The sequence below is a fragment of the Poecilia reticulata genome, chromosome 23, assembly GCF_904066995.2.
Source record: "Poecilia reticulata chromosome 23, P_reticulata-male-v2, whole genome shotgun sequence".
In the NCBI taxonomy this organism is placed as follows: domain Eukaryota; kingdom Metazoa; phylum Chordata; class Actinopteri; order Cyprinodontiformes; family Poeciliidae; genus Poecilia; species Poecilia reticulata.
In genome coordinates, this window is record NC_088852.1 from 10990638 (window position 1) to 11000556 (window position 9919).

A 9919-nucleotide genomic window follows, 5' to 3' on the forward strand; every position below is an offset into this window, starting at 1 on the left:
GCAACCAAAAGTGTAAATTATTTTTTCCTCTTTTCATTAGATACTAAAAAAAAAAATGTCCCAGAGTACAAAATTTTCTCTGGGTTTATGGTGCATTAAAGTGATTTGACAATAGACAATTTTTAATAGACAACAGAATAACATAAAATAATGTACATTTCCCCCATGTCCTGATAAGTTCAGTGGGTGTAATTAATATTTTTCTTAGGTCTAAATAAGTATAATAATTAATATATTGCATATATAATTGTCATAATGTTTTAGACTAAACTACTGTTTTAGATAAAACCAATTAGATTATGCAAACTGTTTTTATTTTGTATGCCAATAAGAACACAGGGAAACTGGCATCAAAGTTATCATACCGTGGGAATCTCAACCCTATCACACTTATACAATTTGCCGTCTTCTGCGCTTTTGTTTGACACAATAGTGCTGATTTCGGTCAAACTAAAAGCACAAAACATATGGGCCCAGTGAGACACTAAAGGCCAGAGGCTGTGGGACAATTTAACACAGCCACGAGCAAAATACATGGAATAGCATTTGCTACAGCCTGAATGGAGCCCCGCGGAGCGAGTTTGCAGAGCAACGTGCGCGCGCTCACACCCCCACACCAGCGCACGCCATCACAAATGCAATGTTGAATGTAAATGGTCTGACGAGAGTTATAAATCTCTCAGTGGCCGCTGGGCAGCAGGGGTCGAGCACCCAGCGCTCCTGTCAGAATGGTGCAGCTGTGTGTGCAAAGATAGCTGGTAGTGTGGAGAACAGGCCTGCAGGGTGAAAACTCAAATTGGTCTCTGAAAAGCTCAGTTACTTTTTCTAACAGTTAGAGGTCTGTTCACAATATTACATGTCAGATACAGAGGGAAAACCAATACCCTAACTCCAAATGGCTGCCATTCCAGCTGCCATTGTTTCAGCCTCTAAATATATTTTACATCCTTGAAAAGAAACTCTCCCAAAGGGTGTTATGGCGCTAGAAGCTCGAATTGTATAATTCATCCATACCGGTGTAAAATATTTAGCTGTGTGAGTTTAGCTTTCCAGTGTCAACCCACGGGGAGAGTTTATGAACTGCAACTGGCAGGCTAAATGCTGACACAGTCAAGAAAGAAAGCAGCTGCTTCAGCACTTTCCTCTCTGGCTAATAAATGTCTTTAATTAATTAAATGAAGTACTGTCCTGAGAGCAATACTCTTGAGATGAGAACTGGTACAATAACACAGAAACATTAAGGAAACTACAACATTTGCTGCAAAATGCAGATTGGTTTATAGTGAACTATTAAGCCTTTTAGCAAATGTGCAAAGGGTAGTTTATGTTAATTATGTCATATTATGTGGCTCTTACCAGTACAATTTCTTTATTAAAGAGGGCCATTATGTTGACTTTTAATTATTTTAAGTTTTCTTTTCCTTTGAGCCAGTCACAGATGGAGTTCCTGGTGTGATTTGGATCACCGTCCTATGTATACTTAGGATTATGCGAGATCCACCTAATGAAGGTTCTGGTAAAGAACATGATTCATGGTTCTGCAAATGACAATTTGTTGAAACAGCAAAGCAACCGCAGACAATCACACTCCCTTCACCATGTTTGCCTAGCAGACTGTCTGTTCTCCACTTTCCAGGTTTCCTTTATTTGTGGAGAATTGCTGTAGGTTTGCCGGCTGTCCAAACTCTTGGAAGCGTCTTTGAAAACATATCCAGACTGATGAAAGTCGGTTACACAGAACCGAACAAAATGTGTTGTTGTTTATTTTTTTAAGATCTTTCAGCTAACTTCAAGTTGTAGGTTCTATCTAAGCAATGATCTGATTTTACAGGTGTGGTGGTGATTGAAAGTGGCACTGGCTCATGAAATTTAACTTGATTTATTTAAATATTGTTGTGTACTCATTCACCCAATAATAAAAAAAATTCAACAGTTTAAAAAATTTGGCAAATATAAACCTGAAACCTCAGATAATGTGTTTGTTTCTAAAACTACACCACAGTTTTTTGTTTTTTCTGCTAAGCCCTCAAAGCAACGCTTTCAAAACAGCCTACCACCAATGGACAACAGAAGGATACTCTTCAACAAAATTTCACGTTGCTAAAAGCCACAGGCCATAATATGATGAGGTAAGCCTCACATAACAGATGAGCCTCTAGACAAGTGTTAATAGGACACCCTTTGCACCAGTTCCCCACCTGGCTTTTGGGGATATTATCAGCTTCCCGGAGTAGTTCACAAGCATAATTAGCCAAGAGTGTCCCGCTGTATTTCTATGTTTGATTGTAAAATATGGGAAACACATTTATCGTGCGTCTGCTGAAACTGAATTGAGAGACAGTAGAAAGTGAATTCTGAAATGGAAAGGAGAGCAAAATTAATGAAGGTTACAGAGAAGGAGAATTACGCAAAAAAAAGGAAGGAGGAAAAAATGACGAAAGTAAAATGAGACAGAGGGATCGTTGGGGAGTCTCCCTGGATTTGCAGAATCCCCCTTAGCCTCAAGTTTCAGGACAAAGTCGCACTGACACACTTGCAGCCTGATGAGCTTTATTTTTTTTCTCTCTCTTCCTCTTTCTTCAACACTAAAAATGAGAACTGTTGGTGTCCTCTGACAGTCACAAAGAACATTTGACTGTAGTGTGGTGACTTGTACACAGGCAAATAATACTCTTTAGGACATTTGGCAAGTGTAATTAGGGATTAAAATGCATCATTATGGCCATTTTAGTGTTTGTTTCAGCCAATCTTGATGTGAACCCAATGTTTTATGGTTCACCTGCTGTTACTTTACACTATAAAAACTGCAAAAGGCTCTTCTGTTGCTTTGGCTCTTTGAGTACCCCATACAAATCAAGTTTACTTGTAGAACCTCACTGAACACAGGCACCACAAAAATTGACACTTGTTTTACGTGTAATTTCTTACCGTGTGTGTTATTAGTAACACACACAGCAAGTATGATCACCATGCCATTATCACTGACATGGTGATAATAAGAAAAATAAATAAGCTCCCCAATTGACATGATGCCCCTGTCACTCATTCTAGGGAGTTTGTCAACAACTAACCAAATGGTGGTTGCAATATGTCCTGAAGTACATCCCCCATGTGTGGCAGAACTGAACCACCGTCAACAATGCCAGAGTTCATCATCCTAACGCACTGTGGTCATAGAAATTTCAAGGGAAATAACAGGAAATCATGGACAAACGTCAGTGAGGAACATGCAATCCGGACAGCCGTTGCCCAGACCGCTTAGAGGACGGGATACAATTTATTACATTTCCAAGACCCAGTGTGTGGAATAATGCAAGTAAAGGATCAAGGCCTGAACCCCACCTTATGTCTGGTTGAAAGAAACTGTGATCAACGACAACTACCACATGCTCACCTCCACGCCGATAACCAGTGGAAAACATCCAATTTATTGTTATTGACAGTCAAATCAATGATCAATAAATGAAAGTAGTTATGTTTGTAAATTTCATATCTAGCTCTATGGGAGCATGAAAATATGTGCTGCAGTAACTGTGGTACAATGTATGCACCTTTTCATTCTACTTTTTTTCATTTTCAAGCATTTTCCTGAAGGCAGAGTTTCACAAGCCGGTATTTAAATCATTACTCATAATGCATCCGACAGTCCAACATAGCATTCACACTCACATCCAATAAGACTTTCTGCCCCTCATTCTTCCTCTGACTGCGAAGGCCTTGGGATTTAACGCCGATTTCTCCATTGTTTCCCGCAAATAACTTTACAGACCTAATGTAGGACTCAGAGAATTTTGTTACATCTTCTTTGTGCCTCACTGTTGACTTATAAGACAAAAATGTCTCAAAAAATGTCTCAGGTAAGGCACTGAATTCCACTATCTTTGCTAACTGTTTGTGTGTCGAAGGTCTGCTGTACTTCCGCATGGGGGCGGAGTCAGCGTCACTTCAATTGCCCAACCTTGTCTGATTGGTCAGTTTTACTGCACCAATTACAGAGAGCATACCTCAAAATTGAAACTTTAAAAATTATTTTATTAATGAAAATGTATTTGCCCATTAATAGATGTTTCTATTAGCATTCAAACTTGGCATTAACCCACTGCTCTAAGTGGTTATACAATTTGTTTGCTGGAATGAATAAATAATCAGTAAAAAAAATAATATCCATACTAATGTAAAATTAAAAAAAAAAAAAAAATCACAAAAAGTGAAGTATCCATGTCTTTCCAGTAGGTGGCAAGAAAATTAGCTGCTCCTAAAACATAAGAGGTAAATTCTGTGAATCATTCTAAATGATCATTATTAGTTGATGTGCTTATGCAGTCACTCTCAATAATTACATTTAGCACGGGAGTGAACTTTAATTGGAAGAGAATGAGAAAAACATTTAGAAAGATGTATAAAAATAAGTTAAGACTTTAGTACTATTGCAAATACCAGTAATAGGCAAGTTTAAAGTACCAAGGTATTAGAAGTTGTCATACCGTTACCATGGTCCAATTTAAAGTGCTTTTACTGAGACGCCAGTTTGAGCATATAGTATAAAGCCTCCACCATATGCTGCTGTGAACTGCCTGCCAGCTTGCTTAAAGAAGGACCCTACACTTTGCCCTTGCTTTCAGTAAAGCTAAATTCAGCCATCGAAAAACATTTGTGGTTATGAAAAACACAAAAACTCACCCAAAATAAGTTAGTTTTTAAAAATATAGCGGCCAAGCAAAAGACCAACTTGTCATCAAAGACGTTAACTTACTTAGTTTGGCTGCAAGCAGCAGGCCTCACTAACCAGTCTATGAGCTTGTTAGGCTTCCAGTGTTGCATAAAGAGAAAATCAGCACTATAACTGCATTTTTTGCTTTGGTTTGTGTATTTAAACCAAAATAATAAAGGATAAGCCTGTAAATACAACGACTGCAACCCTGAATCTCTTTGAATACATTTTCAGCTAGATGAATATTTGCTGCTTTTCCATTTCAAATACAATTCATGGCAGACTCAAGGGCATCATACAGTGAGAACCAAATACCAGTTAATGCCAAGTTTAGGACACAAAGACAGTTTTGTGAGGTACAGTATATTGTTATGCCATTGTGACTTTGTATGAGAAAGTCTTTGTTTATTTACAAATAAATTAGAGCTGTAAGTACAGCAGAAAATATAAAAAAATATTAATCATGTGCACATGGCTTATTTTATGAAAATAAGTGGTTGCTTGTACAGACGGATAGGTGGTATGTAAGGGGTTTTGTGGAAATGTGATATAATTTTTGCTTTGAACTTTATAATTCTTAAGCTTTTGATCAGTTTACTGTCTGTTTAAACATCTTAAGAGACTTGGATTTCACAGCTGATCACATAAAGCACCTTCTGCTTTTGGTTAGGCGAGTAAATTCTCTTTTGCATCAACAACAAAAAGGAGCCATGACCTCCTAGGGTTTCCTGTAATTGGCCTGGCTTACTTGCTTGTCTGCTTCCGAGTCATCCAACGTAAACAGCACAATCCAATTAGTGCAAGGGGGTAATAAATATAAAAGTTATGATTTTCAGATTGCAGGTTTCCGAATTACATTCATTAGGTTAAGCTTTTCAACACTAATGGAAGGTCATAGAATTTATAACATTTTTATTACTTTAGAGAGAGAGAGAGAAAAAAGAATCAAGATATTCACCATAAACATACTTTATGTCAGCAGCTAAGAGCACATTCTGATGTATTTGTATCCATAGCTATGTGAAAGCACCGGCACGGTTTGTAATTTGAATCCTTTGATTGTGCCCTACTGAGTTTCCCTGCTGTCTGTAACAGTGTAAGATACTAAATGATGAATGAAAGCTGGCCTTGATGTTTGCCTGTACTGCAACCAGAAGACCAAAAGCATGTATATTTCACCAACAATCTGTCCATTTATCCCACACCAACACAGTCCAGTTATCAACATAGCAAAAGTAAGAATTGTGGCATCATATCGCTCAATTGAATCATGATTAACGTTTCCAAGATTTCAAAATTCTGTGTAATCTCCAGCATTAGACTTAAATAGAATTAGCACTTAGAATAACCAGGACCTCAATCGGAAAAAAAAAAAAAAAAAAAAAAACATGGTTGAGAGCAAATTATAAATGTGATCCAAAATAAAAGAAAATATTAAGCAACTTAATACCTACTGCTTAATATCTATGGTATGTTTGTTAATTAAGGAATAAAACATGAAAAAAATAAATAAATAAAAAAAACTCCACGAATGAAACTGAAAGTGAAACTGATATCATGACCTACATTCTAAACATCTAATTATTTTCTGCTTGGGGTCCCTTTTGTAACATATTACTCTAATGAGCAGATGGTCAGTTAATGGATAAAAATGAGTTGTCACTACAAAAGTAATTTGATGCTGTAGAACAATGTGAATTCCACACCTTTGATTCCAACATACATGCACTATTCAAAATAGAATGCATAATAATAAGTTGCATGTAAAATGTGCTCAATTTCCTTATGTTTAGACCTGCATAGCACACATTTTTGAATGAATTTAAAGCAAGATGGCTTTAAACTCATTCAAGAGTTTATAGTTTTCTCAGAATTCAAAAGAAAATGTTCTTAAAGCTTATATTTTTGGAATCTTGGAACGCTCTCTGGAGGTATAGTGGCTTTTTTTGACCACATCTAATGTCTGATGAGGAAGTTTTGAGAGAAACATCAAGAAGCAGTACTTTCAGTGTACAACAGTTGGTATTCATAAATTCTGCGAGGCTGAAATTGTGCCTGTATAAAAGTATGTGGTTACTAAAACAAAACTAAAATCCATACAAGGCAACAGAAGGAACCTTTTGGTAAAACGTAGAAATAAATCCCAATAGGATTTTCAAACCAGCAGCAAAACAATGCCTATCTTACAACGGGTCAGTAACCTCCCACACCTCCTGGAAAAAAAAAAAAAAAAAAAAAAAAAACCCAGCTAGACCTATTTGGAGCTTGTCTTTTGAACTGCACTGCTTCTGTAGTGTCATGGGCAGAGCAGATGTGTTGATTTCCCCTGGAGCCAGTGCAGGAAGAAGAGCAGAACTTGTCCTCACATCTTCTGCCGCTAAGGAGAGATAACTAGCTCCATTCACTTTGAAGGAGAACGAAAACACGCATGCTCTCAAACTCTGCCTGCCTGTTCCAAAGTGACTAATTTCTCTCCACTTTCCTGCATATTCTTCTCACTTCCCAGCACTCGCTTTTGGGAAATCCATCTCTCTCCGAATTACCCAATTATTTCGACCAGGGAAGGTTCGCGTCGCCTCACAGCGCTGTCATCCTTCGTTCCGCGCCTGGTCTAACTTACCTGTGCAATCTCGTAGAGCAGTTTGTAGTGTTCCTCTCGTTTCTGCAAGGTGCACAAATTGCAGCCCATCCTAGTTGTCAGGGAAACGGTGCCGAGTGCCCGCCGGAGTGTGTGTGCTTGTCTGAGGCGTGTGTGAGCTCCCCCCAGGGCGATCCACACTCGGGCTCCTCTTCTTCGTCTCCCTCACTCTTCCTTCTCATCCGTGTATCCTCAGAGATCCCTCCCTCTCTCTTTCTCTCTCTCTCACTCACACACACACACATATGCTACCCAAATTTTAGAGTTTTTCTTTTTTTGTATCCCTAATGAGTATATAAGTCTCTAATTAACTCAGTAAAATGCACCTGGCTTCCCGTTCCCTCTTGCCTGTCCCTCCCTCTCCCGGCTCTCACTTGCATGCCTCCATACACTCTTCTCTCTGCCACCTCCTCTCTCAGTGTGAGCGTACTCTTGTCTGTGCACACACTCTTGGCTCACAGAGACACACCTCCTCCTGTGGCAGGCTGCCTACACATGCCTGCTCCCACTTTCAGTTCATGAATAGACAGCATCCTTATTGGCTGTTTAAGGAAAGGAGGGTGGCTGGCTGAGGGCGGACAGGAGGGGAGTGGTAAAGGGAGTGGACCCGTCTCAACTTGTGAACACTCAGTGATTGACCATTGGTTTGAAAAAAGCATCCGTCCGCCACCTTCGGATTCCTCCGTTTCCAAAAGCTCAAACCAGGCAGCTAAAATGCAATCTCTGCAGTTCATCAAGTTGGCGAGGGGGCCATTTGTCAGCACGCACATTTAACAAATGGATCTGGCATGGAAATCAATCTCATTTGGATGCAGTCGGATAGCCTTTTGCACTCGACTCCGTGTTTTCCACGAGTAGTGTTTAGTGGCTGCCATAGATTTACAGTCAGCGCGCGACGCTTCCCCCGGCATATGCTTCCTCTCTCCGCCCGCAGTTAGACAAGAGCACCGAACCAGGCTGACACACAGGAAGAAACACAGACTAATATTGATTGGCTTCAAATTAGCTTCCAGCACTGCTGGTTCATCTCTTCAGAGTAGGGGAGACAGAAAGAAGAGGAGGAGGAAGGAGGATGGATGATATAGAATTGCAGCTATGATTAATTAAAATGGCAGTGATGGCATTTATCACATCCCGGTTCTTTTTACGCTTACAAGTAGGAAATCTGGTCCACCAAATGTGCAACTAAAAAGCTGAAAAATACTGGAGTGCGTATATAATTATCTGCAAGTATAAGATGTTTAAATGGGCATGTATCTTAATTTTTAATTACTTTTCAGCTTAAAACTCTACTACGGAAATATCCGGAAGTTGTTGTCTGAGCAGAGTATCTTGGGAACTTAACAAACCGGCACTCTATTGATTTCCCAAAATCTTTGAATTTTGGGATTTCAAAAACTAAATTCCCCAAAACAGCTTGTCTGATTCACAAATAATTGTAATGCTTTTGTCATCAGAAAATACTTTTTTTTTATGGAAAATGTTTCCATTAAAACACAATTTTTTTCTTACACAATTTTTTTTACCCAAGTCATTTTTACACTTTCCATTACCATCTCATCCGATTTGTATTGCTGCTATTTGCCCTTTAAGCTGCTGTTGGATAGTCAAAGACATAATATGATAACTGCAGTATACAGAAGTTGCTTGAGAAAATTTGCACAGTTTTAAATAATCCTTCAACTAAAAAAATCTTAAATAAATCCAGTTGGGCTATATGACCTTTGGTCATATGGGGGATAATCATCATCATCATCTTTCATATACCGTGGTGCCAGGCTGTGTGATAGGCTGTAACAAACAGCAGTTCTAGCATCTTGTTGGCTTTCATACCAACGTGGTAAAGTAAAAAAGAAATGCAAAACATCATAAGTACAGTCAGCAGTTTACCATTATTTATCTAGCTGTGCACTGGTGAACTATTTTAGCTCAGGAAGCAGACAAACCGCGTCTGCAAGACAAATCGTTGCCATTGCTAATGAGCAGAGAGCAAAGATGCACCATCCTTCTTATCGCCACCTAAACAGGAATAAGGCCTATAAAGGGGCAGTCAAGGGTGTCCAGGCAGATCCAGATATAGGTTCCCAGATAAAACCCGACCCTTTGTCTAAACCCACTCTCAAGCCACGGTGCATGGTGATGAGGTCACTGCTCTTTCCACTGACCTTTGCTAAACAGTTGACGTCACCAACTAATCTCAGTTTTTTTTCATTGGATCTTCTGCCTCAATGTTACTTTCTTTAAAGTGCTGCAGTTTGGAATGTGGGAATGGATTACCTATATGAACAGATTGCACTTTCAAACGGTCTTGATATATTGTCTTATTGTTTAGCCGCTGCAATTAGGTGAACCTCTAAAAATGTTTACGGAAGCGGTAATATGCATGGAATCATGTGAAAAATGATACTACAGTTCACCTAAAGGCTTCTTTCTCTCTGGATGTACTAACCATAAAAAATATTTTCACTAACATCCTGTGGGTAAAAGTGTTGTCACAAAAGTTTGACACCAGGTAAGGATATCAGCACAGACATTAAGAAGCAAATGTCAGTTTGCAAAAAGAGATATAC

The 9919-nt window shown here is 38.9% G+C and overlaps 1 protein-coding gene across 1 annotated transcript in view; it reads right to left on the reverse strand.

Annotated features, from left to right (window-relative positions):
* pdzrn4 (PDZ domain containing ring finger 4) overlaps positions 1-8738 on the reverse strand; it is a 36155-nt gene extending 27417 nt beyond the window's left edge. Inside the window, exon 1 of the mRNA XM_008401002.3 lies at positions 7332-8738. Within this exon, the coding sequence (XP_008399224.1) occupies positions 7332-7400 (69 nt within the window). The 5' untranslated portion in view covers positions 7401-8738. The remainder of the gene's footprint in view (positions 1-7331) is intronic.
* Positions 8739-9919: the final 1181 nt, after the last annotated feature.